A 26210-nucleotide genomic window follows, 5' to 3' on the forward strand; every position below is an offset into this window, starting at 1 on the left:
GACATTGTGATCTGTAGCGATAGTAGGGAGCAGGTTGAGGAGACCCTGGAGTGGTGGAGATATGCTCTTGAGAGGAGAGGAATGAAGGTCAGTAGGAACAAGACAGAATACATGTGTGTAAATGAGAGGGAGGTCTATGGAATGGTGAGGATGCAGGGAGTAGAGCTGGCAAAGGTGGATGAGTTTAAATACTTGGGATCAACAGTACAGAGTAATGGGGATTGTGGAAGAGAGGTGAAAAAGAGAGTGCAGGCAGGGTGGAGAAGAGTGCCAGGAGTAATTTGTGACAGACGCAAGAGCAAGAGTGAAAGGGAAGGTCTACAGGACGGTAGTGAGACCAGCTATGTTATATGGGTTGGAGACAGTGGCACTGACCAGAAAGCAGGTGACAGAGCTGGAGGTAGCAGAGTTAACGATGCTAAGATTTGCATTGGGTGGATAGGATTAGAAATTAGTACATTAGAGGGTCAGCCCAAGTTGGCCGGTTGGGAGACAAAGTCAGGGAGGCAAGATTGCGTTGGTTTGGACATGTGCAGAGGAGAGATGCTGGGTATATTGGGAGAAGGATGCTAAGGATAGAGCTGCCAGGGAAGAGGAAAAGAGGAAGGCCTAAACAAAGGTTTATGGATGTGGTGAGAGAGGACATGCAGGTGATGGGTGTAACAGAACAAGATGCAGAGGACAGAAAGATATGGAAGAAGATGATCTGCTGTGGCAACCCTTAACGGGAGCAGCCGAAAGAAGAAGAAGAGCGTATAGAGCATTCAATCTTCGGATAACCTTTCACACTTATTTCCTCAAAAACATTTTTCTTAAATACTAAGAAATGTTTATGCAATGGTAATTCTATAAAAATATTAATAAAAGACATACAATAAAAGTTTTAAAAACAAGCATGTTTTCCTTTGTGCTTTTGTATGTTCAGCATCAGCTCAATAAATTTAACATGATCCATACTAAACGCCTTACAGGTATGACGGTATGAGTCCACTGCGTTGAAATTAACCTAAATGTGCAAAGGCAAACCTAATCAAGAAGTAAGTTTCACCCAAATAAACAGATATTTTCTTTTCTTTTTTTTTATTTTAATGTGGCTAGTAGTTATGGCAGATGTTATTCACGATGAGGGCCAAAAAGGGAGGAGCCAAGCACTGCTGCAGAAATACTGCTAAGTAGAACTTTGTTTTACAAGCTAAACTTCACATTGGGCTGTTTTTGAAATTCTTAACATCCTGAGTACTTTTGAAAGTAACCGACTTGCATATTATATGGATTCTCATGTGGAAAGATGCTGCCACCTGCAGGGCTACATGAAACACTGCTCGTGTACATTGCAAAGTAAATTAGCTTTCAAAGTAAACTTGGACAAAATCAGAATATCTTTATTGCCATTGTAACAAATACAAATGATAAAGACATCTATACAATGAAATAACTCTCTATGTACTTGCAATAATTAACATCATTTGTGATTGCATAATGTAAGATAAACTGTAGAAATTTGGCTTCTTTTCATAGCTTTTTTCACATATCATACAGGAGTTGAAAATTCTCTTATGTATCATTACACAATGCATTTTTACATATGATTTATTATAGGTTATTAGTATTTTAAATGTTTAAATAATTTACTTTCAAAGTCACCACATCTTATAAAAATCTGAACCATCAGAATATCCAGTTTAAATTTGTCATTTGTTTATACCTTGCAAGTGTCACACCATGGGGATGGTCTTGGATCCCATCAGCCATCTTAATACTTGAATGCCCATATGCATTTATTTTACATGTTCTGGTATTGGCCCTGACTGTTTGCTTACTGGTCTGTTGTCTCTCACTTTCATTCTTTCATTTATTTGTTCTATTTACATTCCTCATCATCCCACATATTTCTTTGGACTTTGTTTTTATCTCACTGATACTCAGCCCGGATCGTTCTGTTTGGGTAGCAATGCTCTCTCACAGGAAATTCATAGATTCTCTCTCCTTTAATCTCTAGAAAACATTTCAATGAAGTCCTTTCAGAGCTTTAAGTGGTTTGTGTCAGTTGATCATCTGAGAATTAGTAGATGCTGTGTACATTTGCATGTCATTGTTGTTGATAGTGAAGAACTTTGTTTGCAATAGAGGGCACTCATTGTGCTCATGGAAAGGTTCTTTCCCCATTTGTAGTTATGACTTCCTTACTTTGGGCGCTGAGCTTTTTGCCATGCCCTCTGCAACTTTGTGCATGACTGTATAGTGCACAAGAGTATAGACTTTGAAATTTCACTTTTGAAGTAGGTATTCGGTCACTGTCGCAGGTCCTATAAACTGGATGTTAAAAATTTTATTAAGGGGGAATTCTAAGAACTCTAAGAAGACAAAAAATGTGTAGGGTCTTGCTTAAGTGAGAATCTGGTGAATTCCTGAGCACCCAAAGACAGCACTACAATTACTAAAGACGTGTCCCAAAACACAGAGTTTAGATTGATTAATTACTGTAACTTGAGCCAGCATGAGTGGGTGTGGGCACTATTAGGGTCTGGTGCTTTGTCGAAGGTTCATTCTTGCTTTATTTGTGATCTTGACTAGAAAGGTTTTGAGCGATCTGCCACTCCTCTAAAATTAAATTAATAAGATTAAGGAAACAGAAGAAAAAAGTTAATAAGCTCCAAAACTATGTTTTTATAGTTTAATGAGTTTTAATAGAACATATACTTAAACATTGCAGCTTGTTTTGCCCTTTTACACAGAATTTTTAAAGTTATTAAGTTTTAGTGTTCATTTTACATTAGTGAAAAAGTAAAAAAAAATACAAGTAAGGCATCCTTGGAGCCCAGAATCTATTGTAATCCATCCTGAAAAAGAAAGTAAAAACAATGCATAAATAAACAAATCAATAAATAAAGAGATCACTTGCACATTAAACCAAAATCATAGGAAATAAGGCTTTTAAAGCTAGAGCAGGTTTGATGACAGAGAGGTGACTACTAGATGATTATCACGTTTAAGAAAAAATATGAGAGACACTGAGTGACTGCTGTCTCAATGTACTGTGTGCTCACTGTCGCCATTTTATTAGAAGACGAAACAAATTCAATTACTTCCAAGTCAGGATAAAACAATAATCTTGGACTGACATGGGCTAAATTTATGTTGATCAAAACCTGAAAGAAATGTAATCCTGAGAGAGCGTAAAGAGCCCTAGAACTGCTGAAGTGCATTAAAAGCTACAGGGAAACTACACATTCTTGAACTATGAGGGACATTCAAAATGTTTCTGCACTTTTTTAACTCTGTTTATTAAGAATTTCAAAAACAAATGAAATCACTTTTCTACATAGTCACCTTTGTTTGAGATGCAATTTTCCCAACGTTGCACCAAGTATTTAATGCCCAATTACTATTCCTCCCACCTTCACTGTTTCCAATGAAAATATAAAAGTGCGGAAACTTTTTGAACGTCCCTCGTGTAAACTATATGTTTTCAATGTCTTATTTGTTGCCATCAAGATGCAAAATTACGTATATTCACAAGACTCAAAAACAATAGATTTAGGGACTGTTTTATTCCTATTGCCATAAGAATTTTGAATTCTACAGTAGGATTGTGGTTCTGATGAATATTTTTAAGTTTTAAAAGTGCAATATTAGAACTTAACATTGCTTATATGTCAGACATATATTTAAGGATTTGGGGTGTATATGATCTGATTGTAACAAATGGATATCATTGCTTATCTCTTGGCTTAATTTTTTATAATTATAAAACAATGTTTTGTGTTTATAAGTTACTGCTGCACACATTTTTCCTTTGTGTAATTAAGTCTTCCTCACCCAAGCTAAGTGAACTTCCCTTTCAGTAATCACAAAAGCTCAAAACCTGCTCTGGACTAATTTGACCAGAAATAACTTTTCTTTGGTTTGTGTACAACTGATTTACATTGGTATGAAGCTTTATTTGAAACTGTGATTAAAAAAAACAATATATTTTTATTTTACATTGCAGCTTTTGTTGAGCATACCATCACACAATGCTTTAACAAGCACATTTAAGTTTATAACCATTAAAGTAGTATAGGTAGTATTTCTTACCTACAGTCAGCAATATGATCTCCTTGTTAAGAACAAAATAAGAAAAACAAATGTTATCAGAAAACATGCAATAAAAATGCAGAGAACAATCCATTTCACTGGTATCTCATCTTGGGGGTCTGATTCTGAAAAAGAAGCACACATTTAGTGTATAATTTCTATAATCTATGTAATATAAGCACACACAAATTCTTTAAATAGAAAAATATGAAAGACATAGAAATTCAAATGGTGATTGATTTTTCTTAAGATAAAACAGTGTCTGCACTTCTTATCCATGAGTACTTGTAAAATGCATATTTTTAATTCATATAAATATAAATATACAGTATAAATAAGTATAATGAATATACTGACAAGAAAAACAGAAAATCTGGGTAGGTACAGAAGGGAATGTCTAATACAGTCTGATCTGGAGAGCAGTTTGTTTAATTAAAGCAAGGGTGATAAGTGTGCAGCAGTAAGTAGGATGCTGCAGGCTTACAATTTATGATCCTAAAGGTATAAATGTTAACTTCTTCTTTGATCCACTTCTGTCTCTTATTTCTTTAAAATATTTGCAAGTTCTGTATCTTCCTTACTTCATACAGTATTCCACTTAACTCATCACTCTCTCTTAGGTGGACTACTCTCTCAACTAATTCAAAATGTTGCAGCCTGACTGGTGTGTTTGGCCACTCACAGCACCCACATTACTCTTGTGCTCTGTCCTTTCAAATGGCTTGAAAGTGCCACTAGGAAGTTGTTCAAAACTCTTGTGTTGTCTTTCAGATCCATACACTCTATTCCTCACTACCTGCAGGCCTGTGTGTATCCATATGTCCCTACAAGAAATCTTAGTTGTGTTTCATGCTATTTGTCCACCTCTCACCACATGTGCTAAATATTTATGACTAGTGATAAGCAAAACAGCTAAGTTTAGACTTGCATATAGTTTCGCAAAAACTGAAAGTAAAATTCAACTTCTAGGCAACTTTGCAATCACAAAGTTGAAACTAACTAAACAGATTTTTTTGGGTTAGAAAACAAGGAATACTCCCTAAAGCCTAATTTACACTGTTAGCTTGTGCTTTTTTTATGAATAATGCATGTAATGTAATTGCTTTTATACTAGTAAATACAATTCTATTTATGCAAAGAAACACTGTGAATTTTTTTTAGTGTGATGTGCTGCTTACTTTCCACAAAATGACACACCACAACTCTACATCATGATTATTACTGCGTTTTTTCCACAGCAAAATCTCATTACATGAGAAGCTGCCAGACTCCCAGTCTCTGCAGCTGTTACCTAACAACCACCCTTTCCTTTTTCTAGATTCCTTCAGTAGAATTTGAGGACATGAAATCTCCATGTGCCATGTAGCTTCAAATGCCTTGTGTGTCTCCGATGCATCTTTAGGATTGCAATTAGCATAGTGGGGACAGTAATGTCAGAGCACACACAGAAGATCAAGAAAATGTCTACACATAACAGAAAATGAGTCAGGTGATTTGTTTTTCTCTTTATGTAACTATTAGTTGTGTAAGCCCGTGGTGTAAAAAGCCCCAGGTCCTAGAAACATACTGAAATTGTCAGAAAAAAAAAGAAATGTATAGATGTAGGGTAATTGAAAGGAACTAATCTGGGCATCTCTCTCCTAGGAGGATTCATTTTGCCGATGTGCTCACCTCGCTTATGTATTAGCAGTGGGAGGAAAAGTAAAGGGATACTATTTTGCCAATGTTAGCGGCTAAGCAACTTTGTCTTTCTTCTGAGGTTTAATTTTGCCAATGTGCTCACTGCTAACCGCTTGTGTTATTAGAGGTTAAGTGAGTTTTCTGTTTTCTTGGAGGAGGAGCCCTTACCCCGACTCCACCTCTCACTTCCGGGCCTGACAGGCACACAGACTTCCATGCATAGACGTTTATATATAAGACTAGGGGGCTCTGCCCCCTGCTCACTTCGCTTGCCCACCCCCGGGATTGGTTTACCGGATATACAGTTTAAAGAGATTGTTATTTTCATGGGAATTGTTACATATGCATTATTTTCACTTTTACTTTAAAACTTTTGTAAAAACAAACTTGTCCTTTATTTCTGGCCCCGGGTGTGGTTCCATCTCTTTCTCGCAGGACGTATAACGCTGCTCGTGTTGTGAAGGGGGTGCGGCTGAACGCACGCTAAGGAGATGCCGTCGGATCATCTGCTGTCTTTCTGCTGCTTGTCGCGCTGCCCGTCAATCATTTTAAAGCTTGTACAGCAGCTGTCCTTTTGCCACTTCATGTCTCTGCCGCTCGTGTTGTGAAGGGGGTTTAGGGTGGCTGAACTCATGCAAGGAGAAGCAGTCAGATCATCTGCTGGCGAGCTGCATGTTTTGCTTGTCGCTTGTCGTTGTTTAAAGAGCTGGGAGCAAATTAAAGTGTCTCTCATGGGACTTCAAATTGTCTTCTGAGAAGATCACGTCTCATCTTCCTAGTCTCCCTCCCAAAGATTTTTTTTTATAACAGAGAGATTACATGACAGGCAGATACATGCAGACTTAATTTGTGTAATTTCTTCAACATCTGGTCCCATGTCACACAGGGAAGCTACTGAAGACGTTTTTTGACGAGAATCAAATCATCATACCGGAGTGGCCTGGAAACTCTCCTGATCTGAACCCAACTGAAAATATGTGGTCTGTTTGTGAGCAACGACTTCGTGGAATGGACTGCACAACCATGGAGAACATGATTCAGGCCCTAATTCGAGTTTGGTACAGAGTCCCCAAAATCCTCCAAGAATGTTCACAATTGCTGGATTCCATGCCAAATCACATCACATCTCAGTAGTCAAAGACGTCATATCATGTACTGATGTGAGTATATGAATATTATTCATAATAAAAAATTGAGCAAAACTGATTTTTGTTGTTTTCAGTTTGTTTCAATTAATTTCCCCTAAGGTGTACTTTTTCCATCCTACACTGTGAATGTTTTAATGATGTATTCAGTATGTACAAGAACAACACAAAGATACAATATGTGTCTTATTAGCTATAATGGATTGTGTTTATTCTAAATTAGATGAAGATCAGATCGTATTTTAAATCAAATATACACATAAAGAAGGTTATTTCCAAAGGGTTCACATACTTTTTCTTACTAGTCTAGCAGGAATGGAAACTTTTTTTTTTAGTACCTAACAATGAAGTTGTTTTTGACAGATATTGCAAAAGAACATTACCAAATTTTCCTTTTTCTTAAAATGCTTAATTATAGAAATGATGCTTTATGATATTATTGTTACTTTTACAGAAAGTGTGTTTTTTTGGATACAATATTTTATTCTAAACCCCAAAGTTTTTGGGTCAGTGTCCCATCTATCACATCACCCTGAGAAAGTAATGTAAACCATCTGTGCACAAACTACACATGAATATGTAAATCAGCTTTACTACGTACAGTATGTGCAAAGGTAAAGTGTCAGAATTGTGTTCTTTGTTGAATGGTGCTCTATAAATGGAGGGTCTAGCAGACACTCTAGCCAAATATAGTTAAGCAGCATGTGAATATTTTAAATGTGTTATACATTTTCACAAATGTCTAAATGTAACTTCAAAGGAAAAGAACACTTTTCTGTACATAAAACAAAAATAACTTGCAAATGCTGCAAAGGGCTCTTCTGAAATTACAGGAAACGCCATTAATCGGATTCTTGAAAACACTATGCTGGTTACAGTGGTCCTTAGCTCTGATGAAAGAAACACAATGTGGTTGCTCTTTCTCAGTGTAACAAGTTTTGTAATGAGAAGCCAATTCTTGCTGTTAATGGAAGGCATCATAATTAAGCAAATGAAGTGTTCCTGCTGCATTCATTCATAGTAATTTTAATTCTTGATATCAGCAAATATTGTGTTAAGCAAAAAGTATCCCCATCTGCAGTTCGTCTGAGCAAGAGGGATGAACTGAAATTAAAAACAATGTTAAGTCTAAATTGTATCTGCAACAACAACAACAACACCATTTATTTATATAGCACATTTTCATATAAGTGCTTTACAAATGAAGTAGCTCAAAGTCCTTTATATCTAAAGATATCAACAGTTTCAGAAGCAGACAGAAAATTAGAAATTAAAGAGATTACACAAGGGGAAGAACAAGCCATCCAAAAAGGTAAAATAAGACAAGAGCATAGACTGAACCAATAAACAGCAGCCAACATTATTGTCTCATAACAAGGGTTGGGATAACCCCCAATGTAATTAATTAAGATAATATAAACTGAAGGTCTACTGAACATTACTGCAAGCAATTAATGCCACAATTCAATAGAAAACCTTAATACATTTTACACGGGTGTTTTTGGGCAGGTGTCCACCTCAATAGCACCTTAACACCTCTGACTCATTTCCCAGTCTGAACATAATCTGCTGTAATTAACTGATGTTTGGAGCTGCTTAAGAAGTTTCAAGATGACAGTGTCATTATGTTGTAACAGGAAATGGCCAAAACCCAAATGAACTCTGTCCTGATGATAAGCACACCAATGTTAGTTGGCATACAGACACAATGCTTACTGCAGTATCAAAATGACAGCTTTCTGTGCTCTTTTCTTAGTTTTTGAAATGTTTATGGTTTTAATTTGTCATAAAAAGATAACTGATGACTAAAGAACATTAATTTAAAGAATTATATAATGCATTAACATGTCTTTTGTGAAACTTTAGCTTACAAATGTCACTTAAATTTCAACAGTTGTATGTTTAAATTTAGACAGCAGTGTTCAATATATCTTTGCCATATCCCAAATCTAATTTGAAACAAAATTGCCTGGACATAAAATTATATTTTCTTCAAACTTTTTTATAAACATGACTAAAAATTTGTTATTTACAAACATAAAACTTCCAGAGAAGTAATCACAAAGGTGAGTAAAACATTTGAAGTATTCTTAGACTTTACAGGAATGTGAATTTTAAAACCAAACAGATAAGCTAATACTGCTTGTTTATTTCCATTTGTTTGTTCCTTAAAGAAGAAATCAGATTTTCGTAAAATAAATCTCATGATTTAGATTTAGATTTAGACTTCAGTACTTGTTTCTGTAGCAGTTTAGGTACATAAATTTGTCACCTACTACTATATAGCAAAACATTAAACAATACTTTGTGTGCCAGAGTGACTAGTCACCATGCTGTACAGCAGACATTTTGCCTAAAAGCTACAGTAAACTGTTTTTTTCAATTCACACAAGTTTCCGTGAAATAATATTTAACTGTAAAAGTTTTTCCTACAAAGATAAATGTTTATTCACAGATGTTGTATACACAGAGAAACAGCAGTGGCACTCTACTTTATATTTTGATTTATGGTTAAATGTATTTTGTCTGAGTCTAAGCGTAATGTTAGGTTAGAATGAATGATAGGATTGTAAATCAGGGGTCTGTATGAGACATCCATCTCTGGAACACTGGGTACAGAACAAATACTCTTGACAAGATAAGGCATTTTGCAGGTATTTTATGATTAAAGCTTCTGGGGTAAGTCACCTGTCATCAGAGTAGTTAGCCAGTTGTTTGTGTATAACATTATGGGGTCTGGAACCCCAAATGGGAAAAGTGACCTAAAGAACCAAAGCTGGATAAACTCCATTTATCTGGACTTCAGAGACACTGTGCGTGCACCAGCCCAACGTCTAAATGAAGAGATGCTATCTTAAGACAGGCGCTCTCTCCCTCACATAGGTGCTACCTTTCGTGCTGCTTTTCAGCTTTAATGTCCTTATAGAATAAATTGTTTGTTATTTGACTGGTGTAAAGCTTATTAATTTTTTGTATTTCTATTAGCGCTTCCAGATGTTGCTATTATTCATTTATATTTTGCTATTATTCTTCTATTATGATTCTATACCTGCAATTTTGTGGACATATTGTGATAGGCTATGCAGTCATCACTCAAAATAAGTGTTATGACACACTGAGTGTTAATGACTATTGTTGTTATGGATCTTTTTAAAATTGTATCTCTTTTTCAATAAACTTGTTCTTGGGTTTTTTAACTATAGACATACCAGTGCTGGTGTTAAAATCTCAGTCTGATGGATATGTAACACAAAAAAATACATAAGTTTTGTTGTGACACTACCTTTTTTTGCCACAGGTACCACACTTTTGTTGTACTGTCATCTAGACACATTACTAGAGCGCTATTTGGTGGTTGCGTCACAGTCTTGATGATATAAAAGTCAACATGTAAATACGTGCATTATCCTAAATTACTGGATAACCCAACACATTTTGGTTGCTGTTTTCCTTCAGTAGAACTCTTGGTTTTCCATCTTTTGCTCCTTTGATATTTATTTGTTTGATTTTTTTCTTTTTTTACCCCAACAAATTACATAGTCATGCATAATACATAAAAAAAAAGATTTTTTGAGTTTTATTTTTTAATTATGAAAGTCAACCACAACTAAACCATATTTTTTAGTTACATTTGATACTAATTCATGTTTATTATTACATCTTTATTTTAATAATAACACCTCTTTATTTATGTTTTTATAAACTGTATAATGAGATGGTATTGTAAATGCTGAAATTACTCTGGTTCTTCAAAGGCAGATCTGCTTAAGCACTATCATCTTCTTCAAAGCAACTTTACAGGAGTAATGCACAGCCTTGTTTATATTGCCCATGTTCCTTTAAGACTCATTGAATGCAGTAGAAATTGTAAATTTCACATGTTAGTCTGTAATGAAAGCAGTTCCTCTTCTGAGTCAGAGTATTTTCTACACGTTGGTCAACATCTGAAGAATCAGGAAATTCCTTTGTGTATGTTTAGGGAATGTTATTTTATGGTAAATGTTTTGTGAACATTTGCCTTACACAAGATTAGAAAACATATTTCATTCATTATTAATGATTTCAAGGATGTAGTTCTTAGAAGGTATCATGAGTCCGCTAATACAGTAGAACATGAAATGGTCCTGTATTATGTTGAAAATTATACTAATGGGGAAACTTTTTTAGTTGATGATGAAGAAGGTTCTTTTTTGTTGAAATTTGAAGTCTTTAATTTTTATAAATACAGTAGTTTAAAAAAAACTTTAGTTTTTGTATAGATGAACTGGTTGATGAACTGAATTTCACATACCTGGTCTGCCTTGTTTCCTGTTATAAAAAGTATTGTTGATCACAGTTTGAAAAATTGCATCGTTTATGAGGCTGTGATCTCCAACTTGGCAAAAGACTTGTGTTCAGATAGATAGATAGATAGATAGATAGATAGATAGATAGATAGATAGATAGATAGATAGATAGATAGATAGATAGATAGATAGATAGATAGATAGATAGATAGATAGATAGATAGATTTCCCCAAGGGGAAGTTCACATTCTCCAGCAGCAGCATATTGATAAAAAACAATATTAAGTTTTTAAATTAATTATTTTTTAATTAATTTAAATTAAGTGTAATTTTATTATTATTTAAATTAATTAATTTATTTAAATAAATTATTTTAAAATAATTAAATTATTCATCTAGTCCTTTAAACATGTATATGAAAAACGATGGTCAGTTTTCAACAGAATATAGGAGAAGAGTCAATTAAATATATTCTTGATGAGAAGAGGAAGAAATATGTATATTCACTAGTACCTCTGCTTTAGTCTTTATCATGGGTTTTGAGTAAATATGACATGCTTATAAAAGCATTTCATAAAGAAAGACACAGCCAAAGTTTTACAATACAGAATAATTTGTGATGGTTCATATTTCTAAGAGACCAATTTTTTCACATAAGAAGAACACAACATCACTACTATACTTTATGTTGATGACTTTGAGGCATGTAATCCTTTAGGTAGAAGAAAGTGCAAAGTGATTACTGTTTATTGGGTGATTGCTGTCATACCAGCAGAATTACGGTCTGAACTAACATCTATAAATTTAGCCCATTTTTACAGAGCACTTCATTTCAGGAAGTGTGGCTAGAGTAAAATCCTGGAAGTACTTTTGAATGACCTAGCTATTTTGAAGCAAGAAGGTGTCTTTTTATTCCAATTTGGTCAAAACATACAAGGAACTAGTTTCTGTGTTAGTGCTGACAGTCTTGGTGGACATTCAATAGTAATAATCATTCAGGAGAATATGGATATAGGTTCTGTCTTGAACACCTTCCCACTTAAAAGACAACAGAACATGTTCATTTTGGTGATCTAAGGAAAAATATTCAATGCATGTAAAAACTAGTTTTAAAAGGTCTAGCTTCACTCATTGGTTTGGAGCGAAAGGCCTATGTCCTTTGACTGAAACACTGAATTTCTTTCATTTTGTGTCAGGTTAACACCTGATGTTCTGCATGACTTATGTCAAGGCATTGTACCTTTTGAGTCAGTGTTGTGTTTAAACCATCTTATAAAGAACAAGCACTTTATGATTAACTAAATTAATCCATTAGATGATTTCCATTCAAGTGGATGAATATAATTGACTCTCTATCACTTGGGTCATTCAAATTTTCTGAATGCAATTTTTTTGGAAGCAACACACATGAAAATTGGAATTTTCTGGTAGGGCATAAAGTCCGTTTTTCATCATGGGTGTTATTATTGGTCCTAAAAGTATACTGTGGAGGTTGCTGTATTGGAAAATACCTGAGCACTGCCATTTGTTTCACCATGAAGGATTTTTATGTTATTTTCTTGAGTGCTATCCTCAAATGATGAGATCATTTGGACCGCTTGTAGCAATTTGGACTATGTGCCATAAAGTGAAACACCATTTCTCTTAGCATATTGCTAGGAAAAGTTTTAAAAACTTCTTATGTTCCCAGTTTGGTAAGCACCAGTTACTCCTGGCCTACTATCAGAATTCAGATGCTGACTGACCAGCTCTTGTAGTCACAAAACAATCAACATTTTCCTTCGAGGTACTAAACAATGACATAGTTTTGGCTGTTAGAAACAAATGTCCACGTGAAAGTGTTATTACATCTGAAAAATTCTGTGTGTCATTATCAAACCCAGTACAAAGTCAGTACGAGAATGCCTTATGGTGGTACAGGAGGATTGCCTGATTTTGTTCAAATACTGCAACTATTTATTCTTCATGACAAATTATATTTCATTGTAAAGAAACTTGATGCTTGGTATATTGAGCACCTTGGGTCCTTTACACGAGTCAACAAGCCATTTCTTTCTAATTGAAAAACAGGAACTTTTGGGTGTATATCCATTAGGCAATTATAAATATGACTATGAATATGATATGAATCATTTATTTACATGGAAACGTCACATTTGTTTTTCCTATACAAATATTTCTAAAGCATAATGTTGGTATTTTCAACCAGGTTTAAACTTACTTATTTTTTTTTACTTTCACTGATGTATAATTCATTAAGGAATGTTTAATTATAGTTTGACTGTAAATGTATCATATGGAGCTCTTCAAACAAACTACAGATGTTACAAGACAAACGAATGCTTCTTTCTTTTCTATAATTTTGTTGCAGTGTGGTGCCCTGTCGCTTTCTGAAAATTTAAGAGTCATGCTATTGGAGGATTTTAAATTGTAGCATAACAAGGAACTGTTTTAGAATTTAAATTCATGGAAATTTCGGACCTACAGGAAGATTTCAACCTACAGTACCAGGACAGTCAATTTGACAATCAGTTCTTCACTTTGATGTCAACAGATGAGATCAGTGACAAAGATACAATAAGAGTAGTTTACTCTTCAACACCTTCCCATGAAACAGCCTCTTGTTCATCGGATCAAGCAGACAGTAATCAACAGGTGCGTGATGAAAGTTGTTCTTTTTCACCTTCGGATATCAGCAGATTTTATAATAACGTGCTTTAATATCTGACACAGAGCTGGCCCTTGAATGTGGTAATGAAGCCTACAGAAAGGAAGGCCCTCTTTTAAACAGTCCATCATTTAAGCTTCATGTTCTAAAAACTGGCAGAATCCATTTTCGAGTATGTAGCATGCCCCTCAAATGCTCACATTTGCACAGTAGTAGAAGCTTTAATTGCAAAGCGCCCCATGTCTGAAGGAGCTAGGCTCTTATTTTGATTATTATGATTGCCAGACCAGTATAAAATACAAAATGGCAAATTACAGGACAAAATAAAGTCCCATGGATACCCTGAGCTGACACTGAACTCACTAAAGATGAAGTAGTTCCCTGGAGATGTATCAGTAAGAAATATAAAAAAGTCTAAAAAGATTAAAGTGAATTATCTATCACCTTATCCAGTGGGGAAACAAATCAAAGTCTTGAAAAAGAGTAAGAGGAGCCGGTGAGTGAGGTGAAGAAGAAAAATAATCAACCAAAAGTGGCCATAATATTTTCTCTCCAAAGATAGGATGTGAAATAGTTTCCCTGTATTAAAGATGCTCTCTTTGATGCCACTTAATTCTCCTAAATTATTTTGTGTTTGTAATATTTTATTTTTTGTTCCATTCAATATAGTTTTTTTGTAAAGCTTTACTTTATGATTTTCTTCTACAGTATATATGCAGATCAGCGAAGAATTCTTGAGAATCACAACAATCCATCTGTTGCAAAGTTTATGTACTCTCAAGATAAATTCACACCACAGCCGCTAAGCATTTTCCAGAATAAGGAGGTGGCATACGAAAGTGTTGTTTTGTATGTGTACACATATATAACCATACATCTTTCAATAAAGAATTGTTTGCTTTTCTTTGCAAATCTTTCCATTTCAGATACCATTATAGAGTTCCCGGTAGGTTATTCAAATGTTAAAAAATATTTTAGATATGATTTTGCTGAGCAAAGTTATGTACTGTAACAGACAAACATTTAAGTGATACTTTCAGATATTGTGTTATAGGACTTCTGCAATGTTGATTATCATCTGAAGTGTCAAAAGAAAGCATATACTGTAAAGATAAATAGGTTCTTTTTTCTTAGTGTTAAAATTTCTAAAAACTAAATAGATTTACCTTTGTATTCAAATATGTTTGTTATGCTTGTTTGGGTTAGCTTAACTTCAAGTATGAAAATGCAAATTTATAAGGTAAAATGTGTACCTGTTTTCTTATCCATAAAGAAAAAATGTTGTGATGTTTTATTTATTAAAAATACAAAAACTATACAGTTGTGATGTTTGTGTCTTTTCTACTTTCACGAGTTTTATTTTTGAATGGATAAGAATACTGAGTTACATTTACTAAAATTATATGATGACAGTCAAAGGATTAAACCTTTTTAAGTTTATTCAACTTTAAATTCTGTATTGAAGAAACTTAAACAGTTTGTGAACATTTAAATTAAAAATTACTTGTTTCAACTTGAAAAATGTAGTAAATTAAACAGATTCATATTAATTTTTGCATTGAATATAAATGCCAGAGAGGCAGTTTGGATGTGTTTTTAGCTGTTTCACCTTATCATTTTCCACACACCTGTAAATAAAACTAGCAATGCAGATAAAAAGTGCCATCTAGCTAAAACAATTAACAGTTGTAAACAGCATTTACTCTTAATGCTTGCAAATCTGAAAGCACATATATATTGACTTTTCACTGAATGACACTCAGGGCTATACCACCACTTTACTGGTAATTTATTGATTTTTCTAAGGTAGTTCATTTTCTGCCATACAAAAAACTTGCTTTAGCTAAATATGTCATAGTTATTAAGTGACATTGCTTTCCAACATACTGTATATAGTTTCAGGTCATGGTTCCAAGTTCATCTTGAAGGTCTGTTATAGTTTTTGTTCATGATTAGGGATTAAAGTCAAGCTGACTCTGAGGTATTTTGAGGTTATTGGTCACACAGAAAGAACAAATCAAGACCCAAAAAATCACATGACATCCATCCCAATTGTGAGTGATAACCTTTTGTTGGCAGATCATTTTAGATTCAAACAGTCTATAAAAAGTAATTGAAATTTCTAATTAAGTCTATATGGATAAAACCCTCCACATTCTCAATATCTTCTGTACCTAAAGGTAGTAGACCTAGTATTTCAGATCATTTGACGAATTTTAGGTTTGTGTTGGCTATTGTATGGAAGAACCTAAAAGCACCAAGTTGAACATAGAGTGATGCTATGTACATGAAACCTATGGTTGAGTGCTCCTTGTGAGAAGCCAACTCAAAGGTGCTTGATCATTTTAGCATAGTTACAGTAAGCAGATCATGCCAGTCAACTGACTTGGCTAGCACATAACTGCATTCATCCTTCATGTCATGTTTCATGCTTAATCCTGTCTTCACATTTATGGTGAATGATTCCCTTATAACCATTAATGGTGAATCTGAATATGAGATGCTATTTGGAAAAGGTTATGGATCTGAATAAAACTCCTGGGTGACATGATTTGAAAGCTTCTTTTTGCAATGTATTGTTTCTGTTTTTTTGAATATTGAAGCACTTAGTACTACTTATTGCTACTGTCCTGTATTTTGACTGGGAGGCAGCACAATGGGGACTCACTTTAGATAGTCATACTTCTGGGATGCTTTCTCCGTTTCACAAAAAATAAACTGTAAAACTTGATGGATGCATTTATGGGGGGGTTGTGGTGTATGAGGAGGTGGAGTATTTGTATTTGTCAATACTCAAGTGATTACAAGTTATTTTCTGTGTTTTTCTTTTTATCTTTGCTTGTTTTATGACTTTTTATGTTTTTGTTATTGTGACGGTTTGTGTTGTTAGATGCTTGTTGTGTATTGCTCAGTGTGTGATGTCTTTGCATTCAAATATTCAAATCAAATTGCATGCTAAATAGCATTAATACTTTATGTTAATGAAAATCAAATTACAGATAAATTAATTTTTGATTGTGACAAGTGTAACTCTTATTTTGCCCTTGAATTTAGCATTTTTCAGCTTCTGATCCAATGCCGGCCTGACTGCTCTCTTAACTTTCCCTTAAAGATATTTTTCTTCACTCAGTAAAAATAAAAAAGAAAACTACTTAGAACCTCATTATTCTAGAATGATCTGGACCTGACATTCCCTAAATGTAGTGTAGAAACTTCTCAAGGGAGGAACAACTGACATCATAATAAGTTCATAAAGAAAACCTGGAGCAAAAATTACAAAACAAACAGCAGAACTATGGAAGGTTTCCAAAAACAATTGCATTCATCAGGCAGGGGGAAAAATGAACAAGGTCAAAGCATGCCAAAGTTTTATTCTGTACGAAGTTCAACCATGACACATGAGAGTGGACTTATGGAAATGTTTGTAGCTTGTTCCGATATCCATAGAGCTATATCTGGTTATATGGCCCTTTGAGGAAAAAGAAAGATCTTATTTATTTAGTTTATATAATCATGTTAGAGAAGAATCAGATATGAAGATCTTGTGTTTGTAACTGCAGAGGGAAAGAGTGGCAGGTACAGTTACTTCCAGCAGAAGATGGATGCGGAGGATTTCCTGCTCAAGTTGGAAAATGTTCACAGAAGTTAAGCTTACTGGGCTGGATGAAATGAAGGCAGTCTGAGTACTGCGTAGGCAGTGGAAAGAGTCACATGCTGTCTTTCTAATAGAATAAAATAATGAATCTGGAGGAAATCAGCAGTGTTTGCCCCACTAGCAAGAGGACATTGTAGAAAAAGTGATGAATGCTCACATCCAACTCAATGGATCAATTCCTGGACTACAGGAAAGCATCAGGAGAAATAATAATTGGTGACAAAAAATATAATTGGTGACATATGTGCATTTTGGGGAGATGAAGCAGGAATACTGCTTGTGGTGTTAACCTTTTCAGCCCTGCATGGCAAACCTGCAAAAAAGTAGTTTAACCAGCAGCTCTGTGGATGAGTTTGCAAGAACTTGCTTCATTTAGCTGGCTCTGTGGAACTTAAAAAGTATCCATACCTAAATTATAGGAGCATGCACTAAATTAAAAAAAAAGTGTCACGAGGCACAAAATTTGAAACAACTTCTCTCATGCAAAAGGTATCATCACAAAGACAGTTCTTTTAAAAGATCAAAAAAAAAAAAAGCAGACGGCACAACAGTGTTGCTCTGCTTCTTTGATTTGAAAAACAGTCACTGAAGAATTAGTGTATGCATACAGGATATGATTAAAATAAATGCAAACACAGGCCATGGCTTGTAAGCTTGCAGCACAGATATCACAACAGTATCTAACATGTTAAGTTGAGTGTAGGCAATAACAGAGTTATACGTAAAGCTTAAGTGTCATTCTGTTTGCAATCCCTATTAAAAACATGACATGTGTAAGATATAGAAGTGTTGATCAGTTTTGTGTCCTGCGATACACAACAGATACAGTGTAGGCAATAAAAATGTATATAAATCATACTATCTTTAGTGTCATTTTCTATTTGGAATATTCATCAATAGCAATTGCTAGTAAAAAATGTCTGTAAAAATTAAAAAGCATGCTTGATTTTTCTCTAGAATATTAAAGGGGAATCCCCCACCCACCTATCCAAAAATGTACAGTTATTTGCTGCAGGCATATAATATTAAGCATTAGTAATTATTTGTTAATTTCATCCAAACACAGCAGCCTTCTCATTTTTCCATTTTTTGTCCCCTTCCACTCAGAGAGTCTCTAAAGAGTTCAACTAGACAACTGCTCCTCCCAACTCTCGCCAAATTTATGAGAAATGATGTCAGTCAAGAAATGGACTGAGAGCTGCTACACATACTGACGCGAAATGCCTTCCAAGAATTTGTAGGCTGTAAGCCCCAGTGATGAATTAAATAATTTTACAGTGCTGAGTCAAACAGGGTTGACCCTTGAAGCTCAGTGGATTTTCTTTAATTAGCAAGGGTTACAAGAATTGAAATAGAGAGGCAATTTGCTTAAAAATAGAAGTGTGCTAATCGTGACAAAGCTTTACTGAAGCTCCTCTATTCTCTTTCTGTTCAAGACAGTGTGGCCACACCAGCTTTTCCAAGGCATCGCACCTGTTCAAGGAATGAGGCATATGTCACCACTGGATCCATCCATTATCCAACCCGCTATATCCTAACTACAGGGTCACGGAGGTCTGCTGGAGCCAATCCCAGCCAACACAGGGCGCAAGGCAGGAAACAAACCCCGGGCAGGGCGCGCACACACACACACACACACACACACCAAGCACACACCAGGGACAATTTAGAATCGCCAATGCATCTAAACTGTATGTCTTTGGAGTGTGGGAGGAAACCGATGCAGACATGGGGAGAACATGCAAACTCCATGCAGGGAGGACCCGGGAAGAAAACCCAGGTCTCCTAACTGCGAGGCAGTGGCACTACCCACTGCGCCACCGTGCCACCCATACCACTGGATTTTTTATTTTAATTTCAGTTAATAAAATGATGGAGTTCTGTGTGCCATTATGATCAATGCAGAATGCTATAGATGGGAAGGACTGGGTGATCAAAACAGTGATACTACCTGCTGTAAATGACCGTGGACCCCCAGTGGACTGTATCTGGTTTCCTATTCTCCTATCCTAACATTTACATTAATGGGAAATTATGTTGTCATTGTTTTGTTGTACTGGTTTTTGCACCCTGGTATGTATGTCATGTCAAGTCACTGGGATGCTGGATCTTATCCCAGCTAGCACTGGGTGCAAGGCAGGAACAAACCCTGGACAGGGCGTCATTCCATTGCAGAGTGAAAACACACACACACCCACACAATAAATACACACTAGGGCACATTTTGCTGTTTTGTTGTACCCGTTGCACAAATTTTCTGCTTTATTTTACGATTATATTAAAGTAGGTGACCCCAACTGGCACCCTAACAATCTCTTTTTCTCGTCCCCAGCGGTTCCTCTGTCACATTTGATACAATTTTTTTCTGTGAGGCTGTTAATAATGCTGCAGCCAAGGAGAATGAAAAACAACTGGATAATGTTCTGCCTCTGTCAGAGTATCAAATACTCAGCACCACATCATACACTTCTGATGCCAATGATGATAGCATTACCTTCTATAATCAGGGGTAGGCAAACTACAGCCCATGGACTAGCTGCTGAAGTATCTAACATTCTAAACCTTGTGAAGTGCTCAAATTCGGCAGATGGCTGGTGTAAGTGCAGTAAGTTACCAAGCGCTGTCATCCAAAAACTAGTTAAAGTAACAAAGCTTTTACCATAGGAATAGGGGTAGTTTGTAGAAGGGTACATCTATATGTTTCTAGCTGTTCACTTGCCTTTTGCCTTTTGTGTTTTTAAGGATTATGATTTTGCTCGTGGTTGATTTTATCAATTATGGGTTTTGTTGGCAGCAGCAGCCCGAAAGCAGAACATCAGGTGGCACACCAGCTCTGTGCACAAATCAATGTAAAAGTGCACTGTTAATAAATATAAAATACCAGTAACAGTGCACTGCACATTACACTTATCTTGACCATTCCTAGTTTTCATGCTCTTTCTCTGTACGTTTAGCATTCATTTGCTCAGAGGTTGATGCGCTTGCTGCTTCCTGAGCAGCTCTTGTTTTCTCCACTCTAGCAGCCCGCTTCTTCTCTTCTTTCGTCTGCATCTTTTCGCATTAAAACATATTAAGTCAGTGTTTGTGTAGCAATTACTTTGTATGTTTTCTTTAATTTTTCACTTAAACTGGCACTTATGTCTTCAGTCTGCCTCAAGAATGATTTAAGATATGAAGATGTAGGGGAAGTGACGGTGAAGGTGGTAGGATGAGAACGGCGCCCATACGCATGTGCTGCATGGCAGCCCTGCTGGCCACTGCCGAGAGTTGATTCTACAATAAAATAAAATAAAAAGAGGAATAACTTTGGAGGTCAATCATCACTCCGAACGTGGATAGTGGACATCACGTAGTATATGTGTACAGTTTGCGAGCTACAGGTGATTTAAAATCCTGGACAGACAAACGAACAGCCACTGTAGCGTATTATATATAAAGAGGGAGGATAAAAGCAGATTGATAAGAATGGATTATTCCTGTACTTGCCAGACATGTAGCTGAGGTTGTCTTCCTTTGTCATGAATGTGAATTTCACTTATCAGTACTATGGACAATTCCACACAAATTTGCAACTTTTTCATCTCATTTTGCTCGTAATGTGGACAGTGTATCGAAAGTCTTACAGCTGAAAGTAACTGAACTCCTGAACAACAGGACAACTTAAAAATAAGTTTACCAAAACTTCTTTGGTCAATTTTTGCATACTGCACATTGTTCAGAATTTGTTTCCAAGGTTTTACAAACCTACTGTGCTCTTAGCACCATTATATGGCATCTATTTTCAGTTATAAGCAGGTCTTTTAACAAATAAAAAAAGCAAGTATGAAAGCATGCTAGCAGATACCCATCTTCACAATAAATTGCTGTGATATCTAGCATCGCATATTGACAGTGTTTGTGCATAAGCAAGCATATTCAAGACCATAAAAATGGAATAAAATTACTGTCAGATGTTTGAGCAATGCTCTTAATAGTTGGTAATTAAAAGATTTACAATTAAACTATTTCTTAGAACAACTATTTTTAAAGATAATGTTTGTCATTAAAATGTGTGCTTGTTTGCCTGAATTCATTGGTACACCAAGATTTAACACAGCATGAGTCATTATTAACTCCCAAACAGTTTGCCCACCGCTGCTTTAGACTAAAAGGGTGCGTAATTAGATTGATTTGGGCAACATTCCTGTCTTTGCTTTAGGCCTCCAAATCATGAAATCTGCCCCTGTTCCACTGTGATTTGAACTGCTGTCTCACGGCTCCAGTATCCATTTTTTAATTTGGTGCCTAGGCACTTTCTTTGTGGAGTTAACAACATTTTCAAGTGTCCAAGTGGGTTTTAATCCGCTGTGGGATATGGCCGGCCATTCATCCCGGCCAATACCCCCAGGCCGCCAGGTGGAGCCCTTCCTGTAGCGTGGAAGTGCCCCGAATGCCAGCAGGGAATTATGGACAGTGGACTTTTAATTCACAGCCCTGCTGGATACCATGGGGGCCTCCAGAAGACGCTGCAGGAAGGAGTATTTTCCCTACACCCCGGAAGTACGTCCCAGTCACATGGACAGAAGAAATGACATGCTTCCAGGATGAAAAAGAAGAGTTTTTGATCTGACCCAGAGGTGCTAGGAAGTCACATGGACTGAGGGTTCAGAAGCACTTCCAGGTCAAGGACTATAAAGGACTCTGGGAAATCCCAGACAGACGAGCTGAGCTGGGTGGAAGAGTGGCAACGCGTCTGGGAGAGTGGAGGATTGATGGTTTATTGTGTATTGGTGTATTTATGAGTATAGTGGAGTGGAGGGTGCTTTGTGCACATTATAGTCCGAATAAAAATTATTATTGGACTTTTATCTGGTGTCTGGTGTATTGTCCGAGGGTTCAAGGGAGCGAGAGCGCCCCCTATCTGTCAGACCACGTACTCCATTTTGTTCTCTCCCACAATTTAGGTCAATTATACCTCTAAACTGTAAGTAATGAACTGGCACCACAGTTGGTTGCTGCCTTGTGCCTAATGCTACTGGGATATGCATTGTAGATGGACTATTTACTTTCAGTGAATGTGACTGAGTGTTAATAACTGTCCTGTGCAAGCCTGTTTCCTGAATTATGACCAATTTCTTCTTCTTGTACTGGAATGACCTCACTCAGAAAATGAATGAATGGATATTCTTTAGAAAATATTCTATTTAAACAATGTATGGTTGAGTCAACCAAATCTTCTGGGTTTAATGAAAACTGTGCACAATCGAAATTCCTATAACAGTTACAAATCAAGTTGTTTGAATGCTCAATGTTTTCCTGTATACCAAGTAAATAAGTTAGTTAAGTTAAAAGCCTGGCACATGTGAGGGACATTTTACAGTATGTGAACTGACATTTGAAACTGAACATGATATGAAAAAGAAAGAAGTACTACTAAGCACACAGTTACGAGTATGTAATAGAATTACCTGAGGTCAGGCTTAGTCCTTAGATCTTACCACTCCTCATTCCCTTTGTTACTTTTACTTTCCGGTTTCAGGCATATGCTGTTAACTGTATCACAATACGCAGGCACATTCTTCTGAAGGCAATATCTACATGTGGCTTCCTTCTGTTTCATTTCAACTTTACCATTCTTTACTGGTATCCACATCAAAGGTGCCTGGCCTATTTTGCTTAACTGTTCAACTTCTGTAAGCTAGTGTGGAAAACACCCTGACATTTTGTATTCAACTTGCATACTCTGGTTGTCTCCCTATGATACTGCTGAAGGTCATACAAACAGCAGTTGGTGCCGTTAACTGCTTTTAATTTAACGGGGAACTGTGTTTTGATGAACCAAAAGAAAAGCTCTACCTTATTAATCATTGCTTGATTTAAACTTCAGAAATTTACTATGTGTGGAATCTCCACAAAACTACTCAAGAGATAACGTGCATTTTTATTTATCTGTTTTTGTATTTTAAAATGTATTTTACTCATTTGATTTAATTTGGGTGACACTGTAAGTCACACTACCACCTCACAAGTCCATGTTCCAAGGGTTAAAAATCTAATGCCCAGTTGTTTGAGTGAAGTTTGCACTTTCCCCCCTTGTCCGTATGAGTGGTCAATTGGATATTCCAAATTGGTCCAGTGTGAGTGTGTGCATCAGTGGACCTTCCAATGGACTGGTGCTTGTCCAGGGCTATTTCCAGTCTTCAGCTCAATGTAGCTGGGAAAGACTGCAAGTGCCTTTATTTCTGCACTGGATTAGGCAGGACTGAGAATTTTATTTTATTGGTAGAATTTTCATTTTACATTCACAACATTGAGTTATGCTCAACACGACCTTGCTTACAGCAGTCTTTGAAAACCAAGAAGTAACAAAATACCCGGTTGGTTGTAAAGGAAATGCCTGACTTGAGAAATCAAAATTGGGTTGTCCTTTCAAAAGGGCTTACATTTGTAGTGTATTCTGTTTTGCAAGAGTGAAACATTGGGAAATCTGTTTAACTAAAATGGAGGGATCTGCCCCCTGCTCGCATCGCCCGCCAACCCCCAGGGGAAGGAGCTGGGTGCCCGCTATCTTGCAGCTGAGCTGCTCAAAGGATGTCAGGGTGCTCCTTTGTTAGAGCAAGCGATTGTATTTAAAGAGAGAGTATATGGAAGAGTATGTGGGGAGCGGGAGGAAGACAGTGTGATCCTTAGTTATTATAGACAAAACACGTTACTTCAGTATTTCACTACAACTGTCTACTTTAAATACTAAAGGATAATAAAATGTAGTAAAAAGTAAAAGTGTAAAAGTAGAAGTGAAAAAATAATAAAACAATCAAAAGTGAATAAAAAATTAAATTGCATTAACGCCTCATCAAAAACACTGTTATGAATAACTTTATTCTGTAACTTACGTTCTATAAACATTGTTTTTTTGCATTCCTGTTTGCACATTGTTTGGGATATTTTTCTGTTTCATTTTTTGGGCGATTCTCTTTGTTCTTGACAATTATTGTATGCAGTCCTTTTTTGTTCATTTTCTTTTTTTCGACATTCATTATTATCTCTTACGGCTGTTTTTCTATCACGATCTAAACTTTGACATTCTTGATTAGATAATTTGATTTTCTGTCTTGCCATTATAACCAACTGCATTGAAAGGCAAGTTAGCCCTGAGAGTGCCTCGGGGTGGTACAGAGAGAGGATGTGTGCAGTAGGAGTAGTGATTTGGCGAATGTTGTGGAGCGGAGTGGTCAAGGCTGAATCTCAAGAACACAATGGAAAACCTTTTTAATAGAGAGATACTGTATAATATTCATTACATTGCTTAAAAGTGTTAATTTTGAAACATAAAAAAACTACATTAAAATCTTTACTCACCCAACAGTAATGGATTCCTGTTCTAAACCTTCATTATTAACTTTCAAACTGTACTCCCTGTAATGTACTTCTACTACTTGGAATGTATTAACATATCAGAAACCTGAGATCTTCTTTTATCAGCTTTCTGGCTCTCACACATTCCTGTTATTCAACTAATACAATGTCAAGTAAAGACATTTTTAAGTTTTAAAGTAAAAGCTGATTTTTTATGTTGAGTATTAAATCTTAAAAAAAATCTATAGTGCTATAGTATATATTGTTTTCAACTTTCGTCCATTAAACTTAAGTTCCTTTCCTACCTATGGTGCCATCTGTGTGGAGTTGACATGCTTTCCCCTTTCTTTTATAGTTTTATTTACTTTCCTTAATTTCCTCACACAGTCCAAAGGCCTCGTGTTATGTTATTTAGGGGGCTCCTCATTGAGTTAGAATATTTGAACAACTATAAAAAAAATACACCATTTAGCCCAACAAGCTAGTCCTTCATATCAGATTGTCAAAAACAGCATTAAATTGAGATCTGAAATCTTAATCTCGACCACGCTACCTGGTAATTTATTCCATGCTTCCATGGTTCTTTGTGTGAAGAAAAACTTTCTTAACATTTATTCCAATTTAGCCATGTTCTTGTTGAAGCTTATTTTATACTAACAACTGAGATCTACTCAGTTTATTAATTTTTTACATAATTTTAAATATTTCGATCATACCACCATTTATTCTTTGCTTAAACTGAAAAGGTTCTGCTTCTTCACTGTCTCCTCATAGCTCATACCTCTCGAACCCAGAATCAGCCTAGTCACTCTCCTTTTCACTCTCTCCAGCGCTGGTATGACGTTTTTGTAATATGAAGGCTAAAGTTACACACAGAACTTCAGATGAGGCCTCACTAGTATGTTATACAACCTAAGTATAACCTTCTTTGACTTGTAGCTGAAATGGTTCAGCCAGGTTTATTGCCCTGCCTATGTGTATTTCTAATGTATTTAATGTTTTCATTGTTATTCATTATGTTTCTTTGTTTCTATTCTTTATTTCCCTTCATGTAATTGTTCTTTGACATTGCTTTCTTTAATGTTTTTATTTATAAGTTTTCTTTTTCTGTATAAAAACATGTTCTTCTATGTTCCTTAAATTTTGTGGGTGGTTCCCTAAAGGGGCGGGGTCACCCTGACATCACCACTACTTAGCCCACCTCTTAGTTATTTAAGTAAAAGCCTAGAGAGCTCAGTTGTGGTGCATTAAAGCTGTTTGCAGTTATACGGAGTATTGTTTATTGCATGTTGATTTTATAGTTTTCTAATTGTTTTCTCAGAATTCTGTCCTCTGAGTACAGAAAGTGTTTTGGGGTTTATTTT

General features: G+C 35.8%; 1 protein-coding gene across 2 annotated transcripts in view; it reads right to left on the reverse strand.

The window, feature by feature from the left end:
- Positions 1 to 2217: 2217 nt before the first annotated feature.
- LOC114651458 (cell surface glycoprotein CD200 receptor 1-B-like) overlaps positions 2218 to 26210 on the reverse strand; it is a 57493-nt gene continuing 33500 nt past the window's right edge. Inside the window, exons 4-5 of one of the 2 annotated variants that reach the window (XM_051926817.1) lie at positions 4082 to 4202; positions 2218 to 2840 (exon numbers count right to left, since the gene is read on the reverse strand). In XM_051926817.1, coding sequence (XP_051782777.1) covers positions 4084 to 4202 — 119 coding nt within the window. In that variant the 3' untranslated portion in view covers positions 2218 to 2840; positions 4082 to 4083. Of the gene's footprint in view, positions 2841 to 4077; positions 4203 to 26210 lie in introns of both variants that reach the window. The other variant, XM_028801328.2, reaches the window with a different exon arrangement.

Source organism: Erpetoichthys calabaricus, chromosome 4 (assembly GCF_900747795.2).
Source record: "Erpetoichthys calabaricus chromosome 4, fErpCal1.3, whole genome shotgun sequence".
NCBI classification, from domain to species: domain Eukaryota; kingdom Metazoa; phylum Chordata; class Cladistia; order Polypteriformes; family Polypteridae; genus Erpetoichthys; species Erpetoichthys calabaricus.